The sequence below is a fragment of the Pomacea canaliculata genome, linkage group LG4 (assembly GCF_003073045.1).
Source record: "Pomacea canaliculata isolate SZHN2017 linkage group LG4, ASM307304v1, whole genome shotgun sequence".
NCBI classification, from domain to species: Eukaryota; Metazoa; Mollusca; class Gastropoda; order Architaenioglossa; family Ampullariidae; genus Pomacea; species Pomacea canaliculata.
Window position 1 is genome coordinate 22,495,145 of NC_037593.1, and position 27,790 is coordinate 22,522,934.

The following is a 27,790-nucleotide window of genomic DNA, read 5'->3' on the forward strand; positions in this document are numbered from 1 at the left end:
CTGGGAAGGCATGAATGTGAACATCATTCACTCATCTTGAAGGTTGCCCTCCAAAAGCCGAGCATCTTCCTACACTACCGCTGGCAGCGGAATTCATTTTCAGACTAGATAATATATAATCATATACACTGTTATCTCAAGACAGTGAGGCAAGACCAGGGTTTAGTATAACTTATCCTTTTCTCCCACACATGGTACATCCTGGACTGGGTGGTTGTCCATTCAGATTCCATTTGTTTCTCCTACTGCATTGAAGATATTGGCATTCTTGGTGATCACAGCCATTTTCTCCAGAATGACTTTCAGATGTCATTGCAAGGAAAACAATTGATTACATTTCGAAATAAGAAGTTTCACTCTCTTGTCCTCTTTAATGCAGTTACGTACCTTGGAATTGTGAAGCTTGATGAGAATGACCATTATTAATTATTACTAAATAAAATAAACCTTCTTTGACTGAATTTCTAGAAGGCTGTTATATGAAATGATGTAAAATTTGCATGGTTTTATATGCCTTTAATGATTTTTACAAAGAGGAGTTTGTGACGGTTTAAATGCACACATAACAATTGACTGTTTAATATTGTTGTGATAAGGATACATTTTACAAAGTCGAACAGTAAATCAAACCAAATCCATTCAAACATTGTCATTAATTTATAATCTATATTATTCCTTTCCATGAACATGCATAAAGAAGGTAAAAAATAAATGTAATCATCAATATAAACCTAATATGAACTTGTTTGTGATAAAAACGTGTATATATAAATTTCTGTTCATGTATTTGACATACATGCGTACAATAATTAACTCAGATGTAAATCCTAACACTACTAACAAACAGACATGTAAATTTGTTCCAATCTAAACTTACAAAAATATTAACTAATATTTAATTCCTGATATACACAAGTTCTTAAATAAAAACAGGCACATCATAATCAAACTAAGCAATATGGAGCATTGATTCAAAAAGACATTTAACTCTATTAGGAAGAGTAGCAATACTCAATTTTGTCAAAGTTAATACATTTGTTGCTATTGCTGCCGAACCCTCTGTGTGATTGCGAATGTACCTGTGAGAGAGCAAGTCCCGCGACGCCCGATCGCGTTATGCGACAATCTTCAGAAAAGTAGCCAATGTTAAGGATATTAAATTGAAATGGCTTCAAATCAGAGTCCTGCATGGAATACTGGGGACAAAAATAATTTTATTTAATATGGGTCTAGAGACCTGTGTGACCTGTGTCTAGAGAAGGATGATTTTTGTGATTATTGTAAATGTGAAAAATAAAACATTCAGGATATTTTTTGGAAATGTAAATATGTCCAAGATTTCTGAAAAAAATTTAAAAATTATGTGTCAAACAACTGTGGGATTATGACAAGGATGATTTGAAGTGAGCACTTTGTTTTATTTGGATACAGTAATAACTTTAAGACAGATGCTTGACTGGATTTAATCTTAACTGTTTGCTAAACCATACATGCATATACTCATGAGATCAAAAAAAAAAAAACATACCACAATTGCAACCATTTATTCGGATACTGCAGCATAGATATAAACTTGAAATTTTTTAATACACACCTGGAAGTGAAAGAAGAAAAAAACTTGTAAAACAGTGCCTACGTTATATACAACTTGTCGACTAGAATTTTAACACTGACTAGACTTTTATACAGATGTTTTGACATGCATTACCTTATATGTCTGTTATATTGTTATATATGTTATATTGCAACGGGTCTGAATTGCTGAAGCATATAATGTGTTAAACCTGTAATATGTTTAATGTATTAATGGAAAAGAAATGTTTAAAAAAAGAAAAAATGACAGTAAATCCCAATTTTTAAATATTGAAAAAATTACTGTTAAGTGAAAATCCTGAAAATGGTGTATTTATGGTTTAAATTTTCTTTTCAGTGCCTGATCACTCACACACACACACACAAGTAACAGTTGTGGTTGCCCTATGAAGAAGCCAGATCAGCTTGCGTTTTTCTCCCAGCAGTAAAGAATGTTTCTACAGTAGGCAACCTCCAAAATACTGCCCTCAGTATAATTAGAAAAAATGCCAAACTCTGTGTGTGTCTGATTGGTCTTGTCTATGCTCCCTCTACACAATTAATGGTGTCTTGTATTACTGCTTTAACCCTTTGAGGACCAAGGGACATATTTGTCCCATACTTTTAAATGAACCCCAAATGCGATTGAACAACATAGAGCAGTCAAATTTGTATGAAACCATTTAGTATGTCACAGACTTTATATAATTAAGGCTGATTTTGATAGTGGCACCATCTCTCCATGTGAGACCTGTGGGTCCCCATTGTCGCCAACACGTCAGCCCTAAGGCCTGGCCTAGTTGCAAAACCGCTTTACTTATAAATTATGATTGATCCCGATTTCACCACTCCTCTTCTCTTGCTCTTATCACCCATCTCTAGTTTAATTATTGAAGGGTATTAATGTGTCTGCATAATTTGGTTAACAAACTTTGCCTACTTTTGACACTTGTGTCTTTTGCTAAAGGTTAATTTGATATCGTCAGAATTATTAGTTACCGGTGGTTACCCGTGTGGGTCCTGTGAAGTACGCTACATCTGACAGAAAAATGAGAGACAACAATCACTTACTACTTTCCTTTCTTTCTTCATCGTCTATAGATTTTTTGAGAGAAAGATTATTCTCCAGAACGTGCAGTTTAGCCTCTGTAAAACACACAACAAAATTGCCATTATTTTGACGGGTGACAATTTTAAAGTCATAGTTACTTTGAACAAACACACAAATCGTAAAGAAGAAACAGTAAGGATTATGAATTTGTCGTGAATCTGAAGAGGAAGACTAGCAGGCGAACTAGCTAATAGACGGAAACAGTAAAAGAGAGGGTTAGGTGAACTAGCAGTATGTGAATCGTTGTTAGGAACAATTCTCATGAAACACGTGTTTTATTCCACATTTAAAGGATTGGGTCTCGAGAACAACCCACAGGGTAACACGGTGTGGAGGGGACCCGATCTTGGTCTGTAATTTTTTCCATTTCTTTTTATTTTAAACACAAGCAAAAGGAAAGGCATCAGGAGGTGAAAAACTCTAGACTTCAAAGAATGCTATAAAGTGTATACTTGCCCACTGCTAGAGACACTGCTACCTTAATTGTACCGACCTGATGACTGTAACACATGTAATGAAGACTATAAACCTTGTATTGTCTTTAATCTTTGTTTATTTAATATGTCGAGTTTTTCACGTTCACTATAGAGAAATTTTCTTATAGAAGGGGTGGGAATAGTCTGATCGCCAACTAATATCCCTATATACGTCCGTGGTTTGATCGTTTAACGTCATTTTCTCTTCAGGACAGTGGAAGTGCTCGATGACAGGACAACTCGTTTTGACCAAGTGAAAAGAGAAAGTCAGACCTTATGGTTTACTCTCAGCCCTAAATGAGCACTGCATTCTGTTGATGGCTTGAGGATGCCATTTTGCTTTTTGTCATAATTGTTCTGTGTTATTTATTAACTTGTTGATCATTTCTCCTTTAACCTATTGAAGAACAATTGAAGTTCTTCAATGTTTTAACGATTTACATCATCAACAACGACAATGACTGAAATATTGAAGTGAAAAAAAAACCACATTTAATAGTTCACTTTACACTTGCAGCCTGATTAAAGCAAGCACACATGTATCACATAGATATATCACACATATCAGATATACGTGCACATTAATTAAAGGCCTTCGCGTCTAAGTAGAGAGAGAAACGACATTCCTCGAGTTTACGAACGAAGTGTTAGGGAAGCGTTTTAGTATCTGCATAATTTGGTTAACAAACTTTGCCTAATTTTGACACTTGTGTCTTTGAATAAAGGTTAATTTGATATCGTCAGAAATATTAGTTACCGGCGGTTACCCGTGTCAGTCCTTTGAAGTACGCTACATCTGACAGAAAAATGAGAGACAACAATCACTTACTAGTTTCCATGTTTTCCTCAGCGGCTGAAGATTGTGATTGTTTGTGAAGAAGCTCTTTCTCCATCATTTCCATTTTAGCCTCTGTAAAACAAACAACAAAATTGCCATTATTTTGACGGGTAACAACTTGAAAGTCATAGTTACTTTGAACAAACACACAAATCGTAAAGAAGAACCAGGGAAGAAACAGTAAGGATTATGAATTTGTCGTGAATCTGAAGATGAAGACGAGCAGGCGAACTAGCTAATAGATGGAAACAGTAAAAGAAAGGGTTAGGTGAACTAGCAGTATGTGAATCGCTGTTAGGAACAATTCTCATGAAACACGTGTTTTATTCCACATTTAAAGGCTTCAGCGGTGGGTAGGTGACGGATATGGAAAATCTTTGATATTACTAATACAGGCAGAAGCCGGCTGGTCTTGTTAGCAGAGGAAGACATGGGGATGGAGCAGTACAGATACTTGTTATCAGCATATGATTGATGAGAAATTTAACTGGTTTTGTGTACTAAATGAACAGAATAGGGCCAAGTACTGAGCCTTTGGGGATCCCGCAAGAAAGAGGAGCGGGATGTTTGACCATCGACGTTTGGGTTGAATCAGTTGGGTAGAAGTTGAACCGTGCTAGTGCGGTTCCAGAAATTCCAAATCCGCATTGTGCGGCAATCCTCTGGTTTGTCGCTCACTGGAAACTTGTGGTAGCAGTGGTGTCGCTATGCTGTCAATCATTGATTGCAGATGTCAAACAGCTTCTTGAAAGAGGCGCAGTTAATTAGTCTAGTCATAGCAAAGAATGATGAGAGACAAATAAAAGTGAACAAATGCCGACTAGCTAATCACTAGGATAGATGTAGATATAACGAATATCTCCGTAGGCACTTTACAGATAGAAAGATAGCAAGTAACAGAAAAAAGCTGAGAAGAAATGTGTAGAGTAATCAAATCAATGCTTTTGATTGGTTTCCCTCTTATCATGGCGAATAGTAGTTCAGCGACTGTTAAGAGATTAAATGCGAAACCTAAGAGTATTTCTGGGACCTTCATTTGCACAAGGTAAAAAAAGTAATAGTTTATTGCCATTGTACTTACGTAATCGGGCTTTTTCGACAATGTCGGCTACATAGCTGCTGCCAGCCCTTCTAAATGATATCCTGTGGGTTACCGGCTGTCCTGCAAGGGGTACAACGCGACGCCGCGTCTTGGGCAGCTGGGCGCGAGCCTTGGTGTGCGAGTAGAAGAGAGAGAAGTTGGAGACGATGATAGGCACAGGTAGTCCAATGGTGAGAGCACCAGCCAAAGCACACACGCCACCCGCAATCCTTCCTAAGTACGTCTGAGGCGTCATATCACCGTAGCCCACTGTCGTCATAGTGACGAGGGCCCACCACATGCCAGATGGAATGCTGGTAAACATATTGCCTGGATTATTCTCAGTCTTCTCAGCATAATATACGGCAGCTGCGAAGATAACAACGCTAACCGCCAGGAAGAAAATGAGCAGGAAGAGTTCTTTAGCTGAGGCCTTCATGGTCTGCAGCAGAATCTTGAGTCCAGCATGGTGTCGCGTCAGCTTGACCAGTCGCATGACTCGGACTGTGGAGAGTAGGCCCAGGAGATTACTTTTCAGATTCGCTTTACTGAGTGAGAAATCCATATAAAAGGAAAATGTTGCTACCATATCTATGATGTTTGATGGTGACGCAATAAATTCAATTTTTCGTGGGGTGACAAGAAAGCGAATAATGATTTCAAAGGTAAACCAGCAGTTGATTACACTCTCCACGTAGAAAAAAAATTCCATGGGTTCTGAATTCTCTCCTTTCAGATACTCGTAAACATTGCCGTCAGGACCTATTACTCTGTTGGTGGACAGCACCACCATCTGAATTTCAGGCAGCGTCTTCAGAGAGATGGTCAAGACGGTCAGACACACGAAGAAGACCGAGAAAACGGAGATGATCTGAAAGGGTAATGTTAATCACTGCAGTTGATGTCACAGCAAGCACAGTTATGGTACACTCACCAGATGCCTTCATGTCTTCTTGAGATAAATGTACTCGGATAGTTACCATCTTATGGTTTTGAAACTAGAACCTTTTTTTTTTCTCCTTTTAAAATTTAGAATATTGCGTTATTTGATTTGTATGCTTTAACTGTTGTGACTAATTCTTCGCTTAGTCCCTGTTACGTTGTTCCTAACTTTTTTCAATATTAATGGAAGCTGTATAACTTTTAAAATAGTAACTTTATGATTATATTGTAAAGCTGATGTAAAATGTTTCTTGCTAGCTCTATCCGTCTATCGTGTCCCAAATGTGTCTTTTATGGTACGTATTCTGTTAAGGATCCAAACGTATCCTGTTTGGTGTCAGACCGTCGCACATTTGTTATTTACCTCTTTCGTTATTTTTATATATTTTTTGTTATGAGTTAGATCCACTCTATACAATGTTTCTAAGGTTTAAATTTACGTATTAGCTCAAAGTCCAGCTAAATGTTACTTTTTTGAAGCCATTCCAAGTCTTATTTAGGCTTTCATTTTCCCCGCTTCACTTCTTTTGCCATTTCATTATTTTTTTTTTTTTTTGCTGGATACTTTTTATTTTACTGATTTATTGGACGCCACAGTCTTGATATCCTTGTAATCTAGCTGTATTTCTAATATGAATATTTCTTATCTTGACGTAGTCTGCGATCCTGTTAAGCATCAACAACCAAACATTGAGTAGTGTGTCTCAATTGTTAACTCGAGCTCAGTAGGTGTCTCACTAAGACAGGGGTGCCCAACCTACGGCCCGCTCATTTTAACCAGACACAACATAATTTCCCTTTGAACGTCATGATTCTGACAAAACCGTCATGTACTGGCCCGCGAGATTTTATATCATGTCCAGTGCGACCCTCGGGCGAGAAAAGGTTGGGCAACACTGCGCTAAGACCATTGAAGACATCCAAACTTGGTCAGCTGCATTCTGACTCACTTTAAGGAGGTAAGTAACAATAGTTTTAAGAGATTGAAATGTCCCCTTGCACTGTTAAATGGATTGCTTTTATTTTCTGTTTACCGAAATGTTTCGGCATTACCCAATGAGAGATAAAAAAAAAAAAACCTGCTAGCTCTGATGATGTTTCGGTAATGTTGCTTTTATTTTTTTTCAATCTTTTAAAGATAATAAGCAACAAATCAAAATTAGTAGGGTTCTGATTTTGTTTTTAAAGTTATAATGTGGTTATTACTGTTAGGTAATACAGACTAAATGAAAACCATGACAGGGAACAATAAAATAAGTGCTAACCTGGGCAAACGTAGAAGAGTAAGGTTCTTCAAAGATTGCCCATATCCTGGTCTTAACACGCTGCCAGCTGGTGAGTGTACCATAGGTGTAGTCACCCTCAAGGCCAAACTTCTTCATGATTTCTTTTTCTGTCAATTTAGCAACATCCAGATCGAGGGAGTCGAGTTTTTCGAGAACGTCCTGCGTGTCTCGATACTTCGTGTAGGTCATCCAGCAGCAAGGCTCCACCTGGTTGGAGTCAAGGCCCCAGAACTCTAGTTCCTCCTCGAAGAGAGGACCGCACACGTCAAGGGGATAGTGGAGCTTGCCTGTGCGGTAGTAGTTTAGGATCTGTGTGAAGACCCCAGGATGGCGGTCAAAGAAGTATTCGTTGAGCACTGGATCGTAGTTGGAGAGAGCCTCCGTCAGGCGAGACAGACGTGTGGCTGGGATCTTCTTCAGCGTGGCCTTGTATGTCTCGTGACGGATGCCGCCCACGTTGAGCACAATGCGCTCAGCAAGGTCAATGGTCATCGCGTACTTTAACTACGAAGATTGTGCCATTCTTTTCAATCTTGCTCATCGTCAAAACAACAGATCCTCAAACGAAAAAAGAGTCTCAATCTCACTGTACAATCAAGCATACCCAGAGAAGCTGCTTGTCATGGTGGTAACATTATAGTCAACGTTTCCGTACTGGAGCTTACCGTACAGCTCCTGCTGTAGGCACTATCAGGGCTATCAAAAAACTGGCTTGTTCTAAAGAATACCTGTTGAAAAAAATGTCATAGTTACGTGATCTTAAAGATTTATTCCTTGGTATAAAGTCAAATATTGGCATGCAATACCTGAAGCTTATCTGACTCCCTTGCAACTCCTTCGGCTGTCATTAGGCTTCCTTGAAAAAAAATACCATAAGGGTCGTCAGGGTGGGTCTTTTAATACATCGCAAAATTCTTGTTCTGAAAGTGTAACTTCTACTTTTACACAACTGTACCTTATCCCAGGCGATCTACTTCATTGCACTTAAAAACCTAGCTATGCTGGACTTTTAATGGCAACAGTTGTGCATAGGCTTCTTAACTCTTAATTCTCACTGTCAGCAAAGAGAGGATTCCTCGGATTTTCTCATTTTATTTTCTTTCATGTTGATGATGATGAGGAGGATGAAGATGAGGATGACCATCAGCAGCAGCAGAAGAAGAGCAAGAAGAAAACGAACAAAAACAAGAAAAAGAACAAGAAGAATTTATAAAGCGCAAGATCTCAGCCAAAGTTATTTGTGTGATATTTATGATTTATTGCTGCAGATTTTAAGTGACTCAACATTTAGAGACTGTTTTGCAGTGATACATAGGGCAAACTGGAAAATACCCATGTTCCCATTTCTGCTAAACTACAATCTGCTTAGCTACTTAGAGGACGACTTGAAAAAAAGTGTTTGACATTTATTTGGAAAATTCAACCTGGAGTAGGCCTACACACTGACAAATGATTTAAAGCACACCCACATGGTGGACCAGCATCTTATATCTTGCATCAAACACAGACACGCATACATAGCACCCAAATGACTGCCATGTCCAACCAGCCATCATTTGATACGATGACCGACCTTTTTACGAGTGTTTTCTCGTCTTGTACGTAAACATCAGAGTTGCAGTTAGAGCCATGGTTCTCAGTCGTATAGTATCTTCCATTGCCTTGTTCGCATCACCGTACAGTATACGTCCAAGCCATTGTTCTCATCGTCGTACAGTATCGTCTACTGCCTTGTTTTCATCACCATACAGTATCGTCCATCACCTTTGTTTTCATCACCATACAGTATCGTCCATCGCCTTTGTTCTCATCACCATACACTATAGTCGAAGCCACTATTCTCATCGCAGTACAGTATCGTTCATTGCCTTTGTATTTGAGAGGAAGCAGACGTCACGTCACGAGACTTTACCCAACCTACGTCATAATCTAGCGTCATATTTCAGTGACCTCATGTATTCTGTGTTACACGTGCTGTGGTTCAGAGGTGACTGTGCTCCTGACATATTCGGTTATCTTACTATCCATGTAGGAAATTAAGAACAGCTTCCGCAGGCACTTGGTCTCGAATACCTGGAGTATTTTCTGCATAAGCAAGCGGCCCCACGTCTGCTCGCATCCGTACAGCAGGACGAGAAGTATTCATATTTAGTCAATGAAATGGCAGAGTATTCGAACGCAATTTGTTTGACGTTGCGAGAAGTGGAAACAGATATATGTTCAATTTCATAAACATTAACAACGATTAGATAAAGAGAACGTTTTTGACCAGGCCTTAATTTTAGGGCTAATCCAGATTTGTACGAGGAATAAATCACCATCCAACTTTGAGGCGGCCTCAGTCCTAGTTCACAAGCTCTCCAAATCCACTGCTTCATACGGGCATCAGATGCTCTAATACAAAATGACTTAGAGAGAATTTGGCAGCTAGTGTCGCAGAGGCACCAGGACAGTAAGACGATTGTTATGGGTTCGGATCTCCTCCTTGACATACTTCACTGTGGATATGACACCAGTTTAGAAGACTGACCGTCAGTCCTTTTCTCCTCGTACTCCGGTTTCCTCCCCCCTTATGTGAGTGTGTTCGTGCAGAAAGAGTAGTGTTCACACACCTATAGCTGGCTGTTGTATGACATCTCTCAGTGTTTCTGTTTAGTATAGTAAATATTCAATGAGTATGTACAAGAAATCGCATTATAGAAACGCACTTAATTTATTAATGAGGTTGTAAAATCTTTGTTCGTAGCTTAGCGTCCGTTTTGAAAAAAATTAGCAAAATTTAAAATATCCTTTATAAGTTTTTGGTGCTATGAAGGACACACAGTTGACCTGCCCAAGGGGTGGCACATACCAAGCTTAAAAGACTTCACTATTATAAGGCCAAGGGACAAGAGTCCTCCACACCTGTTCAAATATCCATCTGCTTGTGAAGCCGCGTGAGACGTCACGGGCACGTCTGTTGATACAAACTGCATGAAAGATACCGAATCTTAAAATAGCAAATCCATCATCATCAATCACCATCATCAATCATCATCAATCATCATCATCTGTGACACTGTTCGATGGCTGGTTGTCAGGAGTTTTCTGTCTTCTTTATTTCCCGATTCTCTATGGAGCACACCAGAAAGGCTTCCTCAGTGCGGTTACTCTGGCTACGAGGGAAAACAGACAAATATGATTTGCATTGTCGGTCATATGATGCGCTATGTTTAGTCTGGTAGCCGCTGACTATTAAAGAAATTGGCAAGTAATGAGCTTAGTAAGAAGGAATGCAACATTGCTATAAAACTATCTTTATATCGCTTTCCAGCAAACAAAACCAAAAATAAAATCTGGAGGATAAGGCTACGATCTGTGATGGTGCCTGGCTTTCAAACAACTTTCCAATGCCGCCTTTGCAGTCATCACTCCCTCTGCAAGGCCCAGAAATACCGGACATCATCTTGTTATTAATATTTCCTAATACAGTAGTACAAAAAAAACAACAATAAACCTTCTGTGAAAAATATGTAATACAGACCTCTTTACGGTTTAGCTGTAACCTTTTACTTTTTTATCATAGACTTTGTTCCTTTATCCATTTTATATCTTCTAAATTTCCAAACGCGTTATCTTCATCCTCTTCCATTCAAATGGAATCTCTTATTATTCCTTTCACAGACTGCTGAAGTGATTTTGCGTGATGTAGCCTTAGTAGGTCGTGAAAACCGCCATATAGCAAGGGCTGAATAGGAGTGAATACTTTACAAGTAATATTTTTGTGTAAAATCTCTCTGTAAACCTACTGCAAAAAGAATTAAAAACATTCATCTAGCACTGACTTCAACGACTACATCAAACTGTGTCAACATGGCCGTTTCAGGTGGGGTGGTTTGTTTTGTTTGTTTGTTGTTCTTGCTTTTTTATTTTTGGTTTTGTGTGTGTGTGTGTTGCTGTCGCTTAATTTCGTGAAATGTCCATCAGTCAGCAAGAAATTTTCAGGTCATTGAAATTAACTTTTTTTTTCGTGTGCATTAGTTTAGCATTGCCACTAGTGACAGTCAACCTCAGGCTGGGTTAGAAGACGCCGCGACACCGGGTGAAATACTGCGATCCCACCCTGGATTCATAAATACTGTGAGGTAAGACTGGACTCCGGATGTGTCTGTAAAGCTAGAAGGTGAGAGGAGTTTGTCTTTGGTCTCCTGCAGGGCTCTTAGTAACTGATGTCACTGAATTGCCTGGCATCTATAAGGGGATGGACGCTCATAGTGGATTGGTGTGACCTCCTATAGGTCGGTTCTTCGATGAAAGAAGTGTCTTAACAGAGACAGCCTGGAAAAAGTAGGAAGAAGAGAAAAGAAAAAGAAAAAGGAGGAGCATAAAACACGAAACAAAAGTAGAAATACACTGGCGCGGTGTGGCACAATATCCTAAATCTTGAGATATTCTCAGGCTCATTCACCACTCAATCATCCAATGAACAAAATCAACGATGAAGAAAGTACCTAATAGTGATTTTTTTAATTGTCAGAAATATTAGAAATAAGATTGCACAGTGCTGCTGTTCAGGAGTGAAGTTGGTGGTATCTTGAAATGTTATGTGTTTACGTGTCATTTTGCATCAGTTCCTCCTCAACCAACGACTTGCCAAGTGACGAGCAAGGTCTCCAGAAACATCTCCTTTGTCGATCACATGATGAGCATGTGCTGGTGTCGACACACCTGGAGACTAGCCACCTGTGTATTGGCCAGGGGGATGTCACACAGTGCTCTCTCCATCACAGCTTGAGCAGGCTCCGTCATTCCGCTGTGCTTCTGCTTACTCCTCACTTGGGTGATCATCTATTTTTATATTTATATATACAAATTTGTATGACTGCCTTGTTTGTGTACAACATTCTGTGATTATCTATTTTGTAAACAGCATTTTGTGATCGCCTAGTTTGCATATAGCATTCTGTGATTACCTAGCTTTCTATACAAACACGTGTGATTGCCTAGTTTGTATACAGGTTCAGCAGTAATTATCGCAGAGCTGCGGGAATGAGTCTGCTATTACAACAGGTATAAGCTGTTACAAATGAATTCATGACAGGCTAGTCTTAGGGGAAACAAAATAGATGGAGGGTTTCATTTTCTCAAATATAAATTAAAGTGAAGGCTACTGAAATTGTCAGCGACATTTTGTCTTCTCAACTGACCTAACTTTAGTTTCACATGCATGCAGAATGCTAATCACTGCCAAAGGTTGAATGTAAACACCTGATCATGCCATGTAGAACACTGGCAAGTGCACTCGTAGACCTTGGCTGTCCGCGAGCAACAATGAAGTGCACGCAACATGCTGTAGACGTGGAGGACAAGAGGAAGCAGTGTCACTGCCGAAAGATCCAACGAGAGAAAAAAAAATCTTTTCTTCGTCAAGTGAAATCTGAATGTCGCTCTGGCACGTCTTTCATGTTCCGCACTCTCCTGCCTGACGCATGGTTGGGACTGTTTGTGGCGCGCGTGCGTGTGTGTGTGTGGTTGGGTGAGTATGTGTGTGTGTGTTTGTTTGTTTGTTTGTTTATGTGTGTGTAAATAAAATGAAAATAAAGCTGACTATGGACACATGAACTGCCAAGTTGGTGGACAACAATCATCCGAGAGCGTCCTGTAACAACGCAGTCTGGTGGCCAGGTGCAGCTCTAAAGGCGCCAGCTAGTCAGCTGGTCAGCGGGACCGGCCGAGCGACTGCTTGTGAGGGTGTGAGGGTGTGAGGGTGACTGAAATGAGTGGCTGAGTGCGAGCATATATACAGGTACTCTGGATCGAGAGAACTAGTCGACGCTACAAAGTTTCATCATGGTTTCCATAACAAAGTGACAAGATTTCTCATTTTGCAGTAGTTACAAATTAGAAAAGACAGCCGTGGAGCTGTCACACGCACACTAGGCTTGGAGAAGCCGCCAAATGCACAGAAGCCTGCAGCCGGTAGGCGGCGCCACTCGTCCGACCGCTGGCCGTGACAAAAGGCGAACTGCGCGCAGCATCTAGTGCCAGTCTAAGCAGCAAGTGGTCAATGCACGGAGCCGAGATGAAGGTGCTGTCTGGCCAAAAAAGGGAATGGGGATGGAAAGGGAGTGAGTAAAGTCCTGGAAAAAATACTAGAAAAAAACGAAGCAAACCCACGTGATCGTTGTGCTGGAGGCAAGGGACGCTGTTGGCTATGAACCCAGAAAGGTTTGGTGCTAGCGAGAGTGACTTGCCCTTACTTGAGGTAAACGCGATTAAGACCGAGCGACAAATGCCGAGGTCCACATCAGGGATGTTTCACAAGAAAAAGTCAGCAAAATTATTGTCTATTCACAAAACGATTCGCGTGATGTGATAGCTCGCTGCTGGATGACAAATCCAGAACATTGAAAGTCACTAGTCGTAATGTTTGAAGCAACTGGCACTTGTGCCACGTAGACACCTCAAAAATGAAGCTCAGTGCTCCTAAGACTTTTTCTGTATGTAGGCCGGCTAAAGAATTGAGCACATACAAACATCTGATGTGTGTGAATGTTGTGTAACATTGACGAAGAAGTTAAGAAAACCAGTATAAAGATTTTATAAAAGCGGAAAAACTAAATAGTGAGTGCATAATTCGGTGCTTAAAATTCTAGTAAAAAATTATGCAATCAGACAAGTTTGCTTTAACTGCAAAGGAGTTACTCTTCTAGTGTCCAAGGCAACTTGTAATACAAGGCTCTCTAATCAACTAAGTTTGAAAAATTTACTTCTCCAAAGCTACAAAACCTGTCATCTGGTCTTAAATTCATAAAGATTATTTTTTCTTATGTATTATATATTTGAAAACCTAATGTGTTGTTTAATTATTTCACATATTTTAAATAAAGCTTTTAAACTGGGTTATTATGCTCTGTAAAGGTGTTCAAGGGGAGTTTTGAAAGTTTGGACAACAGTTTCTGCGTTGCAAAAGTCACGAAATTTTGACAGTTTGGCTGTCTAGAAAAGTCTTCGAATTTGTGGAAGACTGACTGAAAAATGGAAAGAAATCCATCAACCAGAAAAAAAACTTTCATCAAAATGTTCAAGGCATCACCTGCTCAAACTGAGTAGTTTACTGAAATGGCATGTGCTGCATTAACATTACACGTCTGAAGTCTCCATTGCGAGCTTCAAAACTACATTGTTTATTCACCGATACGAAAACTATGAGGCTAGATTTACTGCTTTAAGTTCCACAATGCTGGTAAAGTGTATTTTTATGTAGAATTTTAATTTTATGGTTTTCAGTTGATTTCCTATTGCACAAACAAGCGCGCGCGTACACACACACACACAGATGTATATTCATCAAGATAGCTGATCATGCATGAGGACAGTCATCTCGTGTTTGTGCTGTCACAAAGCAGAGTGTGTAGTGTTTAAACATGACACTGATCAAAATTCAAATATTGTAGTCTGTGATACACTTTGTCTAGAGTTCTAGAGCTCTATATCATTGATAAGTAATTTTTCTGTTGATGTGAGAAATATGAACAAGTTTGGAATTTAGTTCATTCACATCTGTATCAACCCTGCCAATGACAACTGTTCCCTTAAGATAAACAACAGAGAGTTAAAAAAAACTAAGAGAGAGTCGGTTCATCTGTCACTAAATAGAACTGATGTTGCACTGCTGCACTTCGTCGACTAACAGGTCGAGAACAAAGATATTTTTACAGTAAATGATATTGTTAACGCATCGCATTATTTTCTTTGCATATTCCCCATAGGAATAATATGTATTTAATTATTGAACACTAGCTCAAAACTTTTGTCACATTAGTTTTAGATGTTCGGAAAACTGGAGGGCTTTACCGCACCTAAAGCAAGTCACTCTCAGGTGATGACCTCAACCTTTCAAGGTTCATTAAAGAACTACGTTTGACAACCACGACCTGCGACCTCTCACCTCTCGCAGACCTTGTTGTCAATACAAACAGCGGGAAGTGAGGCGCGTAGACGTGTGAACTATCAGACATATCACACATATCACACATTGAAGACATAATGAGATCCAATCATCAAAGCACATGCTTTCTGTAAACGTTGCGCATGTGGCATCAGAAGGAGAAGAATGGTGGAGCTATCCAAGGACAAGTAAGAATTACCAATAGCAGAGGAATTACCGAGCGTACAGTTTACATCAAACACTTAGCCACTGTCACCGCTCTGAGAATAAGACCAGGAATTGCACAGATGCGGTGTTGGCCTCGTCAAGAGGCCACCCTGTGAGACAAGAATTTACATGATCACAGATCAGTCATCAGTGAGGCTGCAAGGTCAAGGGTCAGTAACCAAGCAGCAGGAGCCGCCACAGACAACGGTGTGACGTCATTCGTTAACGATGCGGTCTTTGCAGAAACATTGTTCCCCACCCACCACCCACCCCCACCTTGTCCCACTTCCCGCGAGGGGGGGTTTCCCGGGTAGAAAGCAACTGGCTGTCCTTCACTGTAAGGCGTCCGGTCGATGTGCAGACAGCAGACAGTTGGAGCAAATATCAGGCTTGCTGCCTTCACGTCCTACAAAACAGAAAGGTGTGGTCAAGCTGGCGACTGTTGAAAGTCCATGAACCAACCTCGTCGCTGTCACTTCGGGCACACAGCCGGCCAACGGAGAGCTGCGGACGCGAGACAGAACACTTGGAGAGCAGAAGTGCTGCACAGCAAGCAGGCCGCCCACGGCACCCACACGCAGGTCACACGCAGGTCACTGCAGTAAGTCTGGACACGCGCGGCCAGATGGTCAGTCCGCGAGGCACCAGTCCTCTCCGACTTGTGGCTTAATGAAGCATTTGCATCTAGTGCTGGAGCAATGGACGCTTGGAGACTCTGTATGCTGTGGTCCGAGTGCGGCGCCCTCTGGTCAGGGTGATCCTCATTTCTGCTTTACATTGTGGCAGGGGAGGACATTACTCAAAAACACCAGCAGTGTACAGCAAGGGGGGAGGGGAAGAGAGACAACAAAGGTTCTAAACACTGGTGAGCTCCACGTCTAGGACTGGTAAACAATGTTTGCTTTGAATGTATATTATGCGTAAAATAACCGGTTGCCGACTGAATTTGTAATACCTAAAAGGACATTTATTCTGGAAACCGTTTATTACTAAATGTCAGCGCTCATAGCAAGATGTACTAGTACGCATAGTGCAGTGTGTCCTACTGTGACCTGGTACAGCTAGTACTGGCAAGATCCGCCATCTTTTGTACACACACGCTTTTCACAGATCACACGTGTCTCTTGCAGGTCTCGACGACCTGACCTTCCAGTACGCAGCTTGTATAGTAGTAGGTCTGGTTTCTGCTTTCTGAAGAAGTTCCAGCTTGTTTTCATTTTGTTTCATACCGCTACACACCACTTCACCATTCTAAAGGGATCTGCTAGAATCGAAGACGCGCTTTGTACCATGCAACAATGACACGCGCCATCTCCTGCGGGAGTACAGTTCAATGAAAACAGATGAATTATGCAGTAAGAAAAATCCTCCGGCGTGAGACTGTTCTCAAGACCGTTACGTGAGGTCGGCAGCACTCGTCTGCATGTCCGAGAATCGAAAGTCAGACCGTCTTTTCTGCATGTCCGAGTATTAAAAGACAGACTGGACAGTTTTTGTTTCACCGTGAATGAGCACCAGCATTTCGTCTTTAGTTCTGAAGGCGCTTACCTTACATGAAGTATCACCGCTGATATTACAAGCCTTAACCACCCCATACCAAAATTAAAATATCTATCTACCTATTTACTTCTGAAGCCCCTTGTCAAAGTCTCCAGATGTCGGTGACGAAGTGGTTTTCACAAGAACCATTAACAGCTGATCTTGAACCACAAACACATCATCTACGTCTGTGAAGATGCAAAAGAAGGGACGAGCGACAAGTGGTAACTCCCACGTGCACGTGCAACACAAATGCTTAGGGCGGGGCAGGCGTTGTCGTTTAAGTTCGTTGCGGGAAAAGTAGGCGACATCCCATATTTCAGAAAACACGGTCTGCAGAAAGAACACTGCAGGAAACTTTGTGTCCAAGGCTGACACAAGAGAGAGAGAGATTGTGGAAGGAGCACGAGAGGAAACAACAGACGGACAGATAACTGGCGGACATGTGACGAACGACAGACGGATTTGCTGGAGGTCTTCAAATATTTCTACGAGATTTCCGTAGTCTAAGGTGCTGATAGTAGGATGGGGACTTGAGTGAAAACGAATGCTCTGTCTCAGGGACAGGGGCCCTGATAATATCATTGTTTACATCACACTTTCTAGCGCACAGCAATAAAGGCATGTATCACTAGAGTAAACAAATGGTTCGTCCTCGTACAAAATGGGCAGTGCAGTGGCCAAGTGGAGGCCATCTCTCTCTACAGCGAAATATGACATTTTCGTCATGAATATCAGTTTATCAACCATGTCCTGCCGCACTTGCTTGGGCATCAAGCGCGAGTCGCCTGTTCAATAACTTCTATGGATGGTGGCAACATCACGCGCAACATCTTCTCCCTCCCACCCTCCCACCCCAACCCCCACTCCATTCTCCCAAAAGATGGCAGAAATGCTCAAGTACAAACAAGTGATCGCGAGCATGTCTGCTTTCGATTTGAGCATTCCTCGTGATCGCCAGCAGACAGTTGTGAGACACTCCAGTACCGCTCCACGCACACGGACACGCACCACCGCACTATTTGTTCAGTTTCGTAACAACCATCCTCCTGCTCTCTTTGACACGGTGCGCACCTTCAGGCCAGCGAATACGAAAGGGCTTGAGCTGAGTCGTGTCTGGTCGTTGGCTTTTTGCGGTGCATGGCGGACACAGAAGAGTCTGCTGGCGGGCAGTGCGAGTTATCTTGACACAGGGATAGAAGTAAGGGCATGTTATACTGAGCATCATGACGAGAGATGGTGCACATGTCAACAGAAAGGCGAAATGCAGGGCAGGGGGAGGGGGGAACTGTGGTAATCACTTGTGCACTGGACACCCTCGTTGCTACTCATGTCTATACTTCTACTGTGAAGAGGGATGACACAGAGGTGTGTGAACAAGCTCCATCATCGCCATGCTAGCATCTCGCTGCTGGAGCTCAACTGTTGTCTGTAGCGCAGTCCCGGCACAATTATTTGCAGCCCATTCCCCTCCCCACCCCTACCTCCCACAATCCACTCACCCTCCCTCTCACACAAAATACGCAGGTACGCACACAGGTACGCTGGCTCTCACACTGGCTCTCTCCTTTTGAATTGTCAGTCAAGCACGCAGTGTCAGTGTCAGTGTCGTGAGGACACACTGGGCTGTGTTGTACGAGAGCAGCATTATGGAAGCCACAAATGTCACGCATTACAGAACCTTCAGCGTCCGCCCCAAGGTGACTGGCCGCCCAGCTGCACGCCAACATTGTCAAAGAGGCCCCTTCCGGCGGTGACGTTACCATTTATAACTTCCAATCGGATTGAACCAGGACGAGGCACGGACCAGCCAACCACCAGCCAGGCTGAGAGGACCGTTCCACCAATGAGCTGCCAGGCTGGTATATCTACGTGACCAGTCAGCTTGTCGAGCTGGTAGACCTGTTACGACCAATCAGCTTGTCGGGATGGTCGAGCTGTACTACATCCGATGTCAGGCAGAGCGAGTGGTGCCAAAAGGCTCGACCTGGAACGAGCTACTGACATGTTGCAAGCAGCCCTGGCGGCTGTGTCAGTCTCGGCTGCCCTACACAGGGTCTCTAAGCACATTCCTAGCTGCCAGTTGCTGCTGGCCTTTCTCATGATGCACTGGGCGTGTAAGCTGAAGCAAGGAGGAGGGGGCGCTACGTGTTCACTATGACAAGACTGTTCTTGGTGGGCGCTGTGGGCGAACTGTTAGTGCCAGGCGGCGTCGGTGGATCACGTGATCGTTGTTCTGGGTTCTGACTGGCTGTAGGGGAGGCCAAGACGGTGGCTGTAGTCGGGGAGCTGCTGAGGCTTGACGGAACAGTTGTAACCAGAGGCTCGATCACCGCCCCGTCTGTCACAACGCTTGGCAACGGACCTGTCGACAACCAACCACAGCGTGATGCAGTTAATGTCACCAACTACATCACAAACAATAATACAAATTGCAATAATAGTAATGACCAAGACAAACAGATTGTTTTTCTCTTTCTATTTCTCTCTTCTCTCTCACACATAAATACGTTGGTTCTCCAAAACCTCAAAAGTTCCAAAGCAGTTCTCTCTTCCATTGAAGCTCGATCTACATGACTAGAAAAGACTGAATAATGTTTGTCCAGTCAATTAAAGATATATGTCTGCATTAAGAAGAGGGAGTGAAGCAACGTCTTTCTGGTGAGTTAGAGGTCGAAGTCCACAAGACAGGCTGACACGTGACTATCCACAGTTACTCACCTTTCTCCTGCACCTGGTCCTCCAAGTTTGACCGGGGTTCGAACACTGGGAGAGAGGAGGTGATGGATGGAGTCGGTCCAGCAGCGGAATTGAGGGTCACCTGGGCATTAGGGGCCACCAGTAGACTGGACAGTGCTGTAGACGCCCCTTGTGCATCTGAAAGTGTTCAGTTCTAGTTGAGTGTGCTCTCTGCTGGTCGTGCACATGATTCAGACTGGGATGATACTGACCACAGGAGGGGTGCCTCTCAGCGAACTGACTTACAGTTTAACAAACTTTGTGTGGTACTGACTAGTGAACTGAATGACAAATATTTTAATTGCTCATTTGATGGCTAGGCAAAATCATTTTAAAGGTTCTACAACTGATTGAGCGCCTGCTTAAGTCAGCAGCACGAGCAAGTCGTCCCCCTCTGCTGTTTGTCACTCTAGATGATAAAGAGATATCACCACGGTATCATGCTTTGCTTAAAATGAGAACATTCTGCAAATTATCTCAGCTCATTTATAATTATTTCTCATTGTTTGAATTCTGTTTTGGATATAAACAAACTTGATCATTGATAGTTCAAATTAACAGTGTGTCAATGTACACATCTTGTAGTGATACCTCATTAACACATAAACACTCTGGCACACCCACGTTCATACAATACTTACTTAAATTTAATTTCCGTCATTCATTAAATTAAAGATAAATGCAAAGAATCCAGTAAGCCCGACATTACAAGATACGAGATATATAACATGCAAGTTGTAGATTGATAGACCTCCACATCAAAGCCTTATCTGTTGACAAGCATATTGAAGGAGGATGACATTTAGTCTACCGGTGTGTATATACCTTATCGCAAGACAAAACACACTCTGTCAAATATTACAACTTGCTTATGTTGAAATTTCTGTATCAAAACTTGACAAAGGATACATTACCTTTAACAGACTGATAATCAAATTTTTACAAAAAATGTCATTAGCTAATTACATTTACTGGCTTTTGAATAATGACATGTTATTACTTCATGAAAGTCTCGTGCTAATTTTTATTAAAATAAATTTGTTACCAAAAACTGACTCCTGCAGCAGTGGCAATGTAAAGCGAAACCGATGTTGCTATTCAAAAGATGTAATTGAGTTGTGTAATCAAATCTACAACATGTCCATACATAGTTGGGCTTTATTTATATTGACAGAATGCTACACCTAACATCTGGCTACAAACTGTACAAGTGCTGAGAGTGCAAGGATGCACACAACATGCAAGTGTGGGTCAAGACAAAGCTAACTGTGTGCAGGACGACATGCTCCAGACCAGAAGTGGGGGAGGAGAGAGGAGGATGTGGGTGAGCGACTGTCCTGTTAGCAGCAAGATGCAGGCACACGGCAGTCCTGCTCACCTCAAGCAGTCAGCAGAGAAGACACAGATGATAGCATCTAGTTTACTTTGACTCTCACCATTCAGCCATTTACAGCACTCTGTGACATCTTTTTATATATATAGAGGTGACTTTTTAAAAAATATATTGTCAATGCGATGTTTTTATGTAAAAGTAAGACTTTCCTACTTTACAAAGTAAAAGCTTAAAATTTACATTAACGTGGCTCTAAGTCTTTGGCCACCAGTCTAAAGGGCTGGAAACTTCTTATACTAAAAACGGAATGGAGAAGCATGACTGCCTTGAACATACATGGACAGCAGACGTACAATTCTGTGATCAACAAAAGAATAAGATGGCGTCGATTCCACTCGAATATCAGAACTAATTTAGGACAGGAATGTGAGGGAGCAACTTTGTTCTTGCCCAGACACCAGGGTGAGGGAGGCCCAGTGCTTTCTGTAAGCCAGGCTTTACAAAGTTCTATCTGTTTTGTCACCTACTATGGCCCACGTTTAAGAGAGTGTAACTAGCGCAAGTCTGCCGGCAGAATACAGTTCAGCATTAATGAAGGCCAAAGCGACACTAGATACCACAGGAAGACCTGTAGTGCAACTGCTACTGTCAGTACAGCCACATCCACAAGTCCACCATTCAAAGAGCAGTTTAACCTCACAGCATTCTCTCTCATCCCTACCCGCATGCCTATACCTGGATACCAAGGACCTCTCTAAATGATCGCTGAGTTGCCGACCAAAAAGGAGTATAACATCCAAACTTAGAAAACAACTCTATATCCCAATAAACTTCAGGAAAAATTGGTCAGATCTTAACACTACATATTGGAAAAGAACAGGTATGCCACAAAACTATTATTTAAGTCATAAATGTGTCTGTATACACACATAAACCAGACGCACAAGGAGTATTTCTATAAAAGATTTACACATGCACACATCGGCACGCGCACGCACGAACCGACGCACGCGCGCAGGCACTCTTTCAGTAAGGGAAAAGCGGGTGCAGGACAAAAAGATGAGAAAAGCTATTGCATGCATTATAACCCACACCGAGAGCTTAAAACAACAACAATAAAACTATAAGTACTTAAGGCAGTTCACAAAAGATATATTAATATTAGAAGTTGACAAAAGGATGAACAAGACAATGGTAACAAAATGTCGAGAAGAAAAAACAGAAATTACGTAACACAAAATAAGAACAGCTGTCTGGTCAAACCAAACAAAATAAAGCGAGTGCAAGAGATCTTCCACCAATGAAGGGGAGAAGCACAGGGCGAGAGACTACAGACCACAGGCCAGGAACTGCACCTAACAGCAAGAAAGGTGAAGGACACGACAGACGGGAAAGAGTGCTCTACGACACTACACTGACGTCATCACGGCACCGAGAGGGCCAGAGAGGAGTTCAGGTAAAAGGGAGATAAGCGGGTGGGGGAGAGACGAGCAATAGTTACCGGCCGCTCGGCTAACGTCTGTCAGTTTGAGCGGCGGGCTGGCGGGACTTATTTCTAGCAGGCGCGGAGGCGACCTGTCGAGGGGCAGCTGGGGCTGGGGTCTAGGGGTCCAACCCCCGTCCGGCTTGTCTGAGTGGTTAAGCACCAACATCGGGATCGCCTCCTCGCCGTTCCGGCCTGGGCACGTGCAGGCAAGCAGGAGGGAGGCAAACAGAAGAGACAGAAAAAAAACACACACACGGTTAGACCGTCGGCTGCAAGCAAGTGTTGTAAGGTTCACTCCGCGCACCCTTACTGTGTGAGTTCTAGTCAAGCAAGTGGCGCAGCTAGTCCTCCGACATCTCCCCATCCCTCCCCACCCCCCACTAAGCCGCTGCTGCAACTTTCTAGAACATGCTGCCTGTGTCTGGACGCACGTGGCGACAGTCGATCACTGCACGTGTGCACACGTCATCAGGACGCGACAGTTATCATCCTTACTTCTACTGTCCCTACAGTCTCCCTTCTTGTGCACCCATCTACATTTGGCACTTTTTGCCACCTTAGCGATAACAATCTACTTAGCAACTCAAAGCAGAATACAAATGTGAAATAACTGATTACTCTTTCATACTCTATCAAACACACACTCCTCTCTCTCTCTCTCTGTGTGTTTGTGTAGGAGAAAGAGAGGTTATTTAACAACACTTAAGTGTGGTTACAAAATCTGGGGTGTCTAGATCTAGGATTGTCAGGTTCCAGAATCCATCCTAACATCGTGGCAGGTGTAGTAAAGCTAAGGTGCCAATATTACTGCATGCTAGATTGTCTGTCAGTTGCTAGGATACCAGTACTTCAGGTAAGGCTAGCACGGTGGAAGCACCTATCTCAACCTGGATGGTAGAAATACTGCATCCTTAGAAGAAGGACAAAGCTACCACTGTTTTGCTGAGGGTATTTTTACGCTCTACTTTGAATGAAAGTGGTAAATATATAAGTAGCATACAGGAAGTAGCATACCCTACTTTGGATTGTAGCGGTTCCTACATCCTATGGCTCCAGAGCAGCGACGACACAGCCAAAGAAGGGATAAAGTAGGACTGTGATAACAGCACAATGAATCAACTAGCACTGTGTTGTGCTGGACAGTCAGCATATGGAGGTGATGCCAAAACTGCCAGAGACAGACCAGACAGCAGCCAGAGGAATAAAGACTAGTTGATAGTCAGAATATTGAGAGGAAGGCCAGAGACCGGTAGACCAGTCTGCACTTGGAGAGTAGCGCTAATCGCCGATTCCTCAAACCATTTGAAACACGTAGTCATGTTCGCCGTCACATGACTTCGATTTGGAGAATCTGACAAATTTTGATAAAAAATAGGAAACTCCATGTATTAGGCATATGCACGCGCTTGTGGCGTTCTTGTAATAATTTTAAGTCTTTACTGGACGATGTTATCTCGCCATTCGCTATGTAAGAACAATTCTGAGCATTTAACAGTATTTTTAAAAAAATACTTATCCTAAAAAGAAACAAAAAAAAAAAAAAACTACAATTGATTTGCATAGTCTACCCCTTCCTACTAGTTTCTCGTTATCTCTTGAATGCTTCGCTGAATCAACAAACTTCAGTGCGGATAACACTTTGGTCGCCTCAAAACTAGAGACAAATGTTAATGTGGTGCTACTCTGAATTGAAAACACGTCCAGGGTTCAGAAATTATTTTCACAACACGCGCGCGCATGCATTATGTTGAAACTGCACAGCGTGAGGATGATGGTCCAGCGGAATGCAAGACTGAAAGACGCAGGACCAACAGAAGGGATTGTTTGGATGAAGACACCCGTCAACCCTACTTTGATTTGTCCTACGGTCCTAAAACATACAGAGCTGCTACAGAGAACAAGCGTGGTTTGAGTACCAACAAGACAAATGAAGACAATAAGACATGAAATTGAAGAAGAGGTCTGCCCTTAATCGTCAGCAAAAAATTTCAAATTCTTCCAGATGTGGTGTGACCGTGGGGAGTCTTGACAGGTAATGTGTGATCTCGTAGTAAGTAATATTACTATGACTAGATAGATACGATGTGATGTCGGGGTGTCGATAGGAGGGTGTGATTTCTGGGTGTCTTGAGAGACAGTGGTCTTAGGGCGTTTGATAGACAGTTATCTTGGGATGTTTCGGTAAGCAGCTTGGGGCGTTTCGACAGACATCGTGTGATTTTGGGGTGTCTTGATAGACAGGGTGTGATTTCATGATCTCAGGGTACCTCGATACTGAGCTTGTGTTGTCCAGTATGATCTTAGGGCGTCCTGGCTATTTTTAACTCTTTTTTTGGGAAAGAAATGCTTCAAATTCAACTTAGGCGCACACAGATGTGAAACATGTGGTTTCTTCACAGCAAAAATGAAGCAATGGCTTCATTGACAGTTATAGTACCATCACAGTGAATGCTACTCATGTAAAAAGACTGTGGCAAAATGATCATTTGCAAATGAACACTGATACAGCATAAACTTACCTATTGCACATATTTACCTCTTGCTTTATGAATACTTCTATCCACTAGTATTTATATGCACTCCACACCATGCCCTGTTCTTTGTCATACTCATGTACCCATGCGCGCACACACACACACAGACACACACCTGCATACACACACAGGCAGTCACGCGTCAAAACGACAAAATAACTATTTAAAAAAACTGAAGAGCTCACTGATAGTGAAGATAAATATTGTGGCAGTAAACATACAAACAGTGACAGTGACAGCATAATGCGTGACAGTGAAGGCAGAGAAACAGAGAATCATGCGCAGTGTGTCAACATATTGTCACGGGAAGAAGAGACTCCATGTTGGTACTGCAACTAGAAAACCAATTTTTAACAGCCACTTCTCCGTCCCACTGCAGAAGCAAGGCATACGGAGAAATTTATCACATTGGGGGTCATCGTGTTGAACCTAAAAGCGTTAACTGCAAGTTCAGAAAGTTAATGAATACCAACTCTCCAGAGACTGCCCTCAGCTCGTAACGAGCGGGGACAAGCTTACGACGATTGCTGGCAGACGACTGGCAGACTCAAAACTATTTTAACCGATTTATATATTTTTTTACCAGCCATCAGATCCATAAGTGTTTTCAGTGATGTGTGACCAGCCTACAGATCGCTAAATGTTTTCTTTCGTGTGGCCTACGCTCGTGTTCACAGTGCGCAGCGTAGTGTGACGGACATTTGACTGTGCTTTTAGGACACTAATTTTTTTTTCAAATATTATGAAAACTTTTGTTTCATCTTTGCTTTCAAACATCTGTTTTAAACCTACGAATTATTATTTTAAAAATTTTCCACCACAAACGGACTGCCAGCATTCGTCAGGCAAATAGTCATGGATCGCTTGGCATGCGTCACGGCAAGCCTATTCCAAAGGCACTAGCAAAGCACAGATGTTGGAAGATTGTAGACATCTACCAGAGCATGCAAGTCTGGTTACCATTACAACATCCGTCAGTAATTTCAAAAGCGCCCAGTCAAGTGTAGCAGGTGCCTAAAGTTAGCGTGAGGAGAGGCAAGAAGGCAGCTGGACGTGCTGAAGCAGGCATCACTCTAAAGTCACCAAACAAGTGAATGTAAAGCAGGTGCACCAGGGAGCAAACCTATTGAATGCGTTGAGCAAAGAGAACGAAAATGATGGTTACTTTAAGAGTGTACAAAGAAGAGATGGCTGACTTGCACAACCTGGCTCTGTAAAACATGGCTGACCTGAACAACATGGCGCCGTTACAGCTGTTTATCTACCCGCAATCCTGTTGTCTATGTCACAAGCAAAGTGTTTCTAGTTCAGCCAGTATTCTGACTGTAACCTTACGTAAGCCAAAAGGTAATCATCAGTGTGTTCACTGATGCAAATCATCAACTAGAAAGCGAGGACTGTGCAAGTCAGCCAATGAGCTGCTGACAAATACGCGTTGGTCAATGGAGGTGGGGGAATGGAAGCTGCTTACAAGCGTGGCAGCTGTGACTAGGTCAAGCATTTGCCTGCTGGTAATATGTTGTCACGTGACTGTTACATGGCTGGCGTTCCCAGCATGCAGTGTGATACATGATAATACAAAAAAAATCCCAAAAAAGGCCACAAGCGAGCCATACTGTCACGTCAGTGACGCCATTCAGGCAAAGGTTAGTAAGAAAACATGGATTGATAATATGGCGATACATGCCTAAAATGCATCTATTTTACATATTTGCAAATGAAATGAGACAAATAAAACACAGCAGGCATTAAGGTTTTGAGGTTAGCAGGAAAACATGACACGAATTCCAGGATACTCTACCGATGAGGGCTGCGAAGTGATTATAATGGCCTGTTTGGAAGAGACCAAAGTGCAAAGTTACATCAACAATGGCAACACAATAGCAACATGTCACACAATCAAAATACATTTTTTTTATCAGACAAAACCACACATCTGGCAAACATTGAGATCCTACACTCACACCACAGGAGGCGTCACTGACATCGTAACAAAGAACCTCGGCCTCTGTTGCCCAGCCCAGTCATCTGCCAGTAATCCAGGGTGGAGAAGAAGGTGATGGCAGCTTTGTGTACCTGTGTTTCCCTCCTGACACGTGCAACGTATTCTTTTGGAATAATGCGTGCTCGTGCACCACACGTGTAGCAACGAGAACGGCCAGATAGAGACGAGTGCACGAATTCTTCTTTATGTTCTCTGAGAAAAAAATCGGTTATTGAAGACTCTTCGATGATCTCTTTGATGTGAAAATGATGGACATTTAAGGGAGACAAGAAAGAAATCTGTCCTCTTCCCTAAATACTTGTTACTGTGAACTGAACACACTAGTGCACGTCTTGTCATCCTGGGCTCAGCAACACGGCTCGTGATCAAAGAGATGCGCCTGCCTGCACTGTCATACGCATGCAGGTACATCACACAAATTACAGTTTCTTAACACAGTAACGTACTGCAATAGCTTCATTCTGCAATAACTGCATTTTCAATACTCTGTAAAGGTAAATGACATGTATCTGCACACATGTGCTTAAAACACAACCTTGCTGACAAATGATGCATGTACAATAATTAAACAACCTTACTGACAAATGATATATGTACAATAATTAAAGGAGCCGAGCAGCGCCATGTTCAATAGTGGAATTATAGTGTAGATTACATTCTGTTAGTACCACACCCAACAACACTACTTCCTCCAGCTGATAACCCGGATAA

The 27,790-nt window shown here is 42.2% G+C and overlaps 2 protein-coding genes across 4 annotated transcripts in view; both read right to left on the reverse strand.

The window, feature by feature from the left end:
- Nucleotides 1-20: 20 nt before the first annotated feature.
- Nucleotides 21-9,178, reverse strand: LOC112562713 (potassium voltage-gated channel protein Shaw-like). 3 transcript variants are annotated; one of them, XM_025236145.1, is made up of 7 exons: nt 8,880-9,178; nt 7,286-8,034; nt 5,079-5,949; nt 3,989-4,069; nt 2,644-2,718; nt 1,556-1,594; nt 21-1,126 (listed from the first exon to the last, which is right to left on the reverse strand). In XM_025236145.1, exons 2-6 carry the CDS (start codon nt 7,796-7,798, stop codon nt 1,584-1,586), a joined length of 1,551 nt encoding a protein of 516 aa, XP_025091930.1. In that variant the 5' UTR covers nt 7,799-8,034; nt 8,880-9,178; the 3' UTR covers nt 21-1,126; nt 1,556-1,583. The 3 variants fall into 3 exon arrangements, with proteins under 3 accessions (XP_025091930.1, XP_025091928.1, XP_025091929.1); XM_025236143.1 differs by lacking the exon at nt 1,556-1,594 and having other exon boundaries at nt 21-1,196; XM_025236144.1 differs by having other exon boundaries at nt 21-1,594.
- A 2,615-nt stretch (nt 9,179-11,793) lies between these two features.
- Nucleotides 11,794-27,790, reverse strand: part of LOC112561837 (potassium voltage-gated channel protein Shaw-like) — a 47,669-nt gene continuing 31,672 nt past the window's right edge. Inside the window, 4 exon segments of the mRNA XM_025234607.1 lie at nt 11,794-19,347; nt 19,704-19,859; nt 22,556-22,732; nt 26,876-26,905. Coding sequence (XP_025090392.1) covers nt 19,127-19,347; nt 19,704-19,859; nt 22,556-22,732; nt 26,876-26,905 — 584 coding nt within the window. The 3' untranslated portion in view covers nt 11,794-19,126.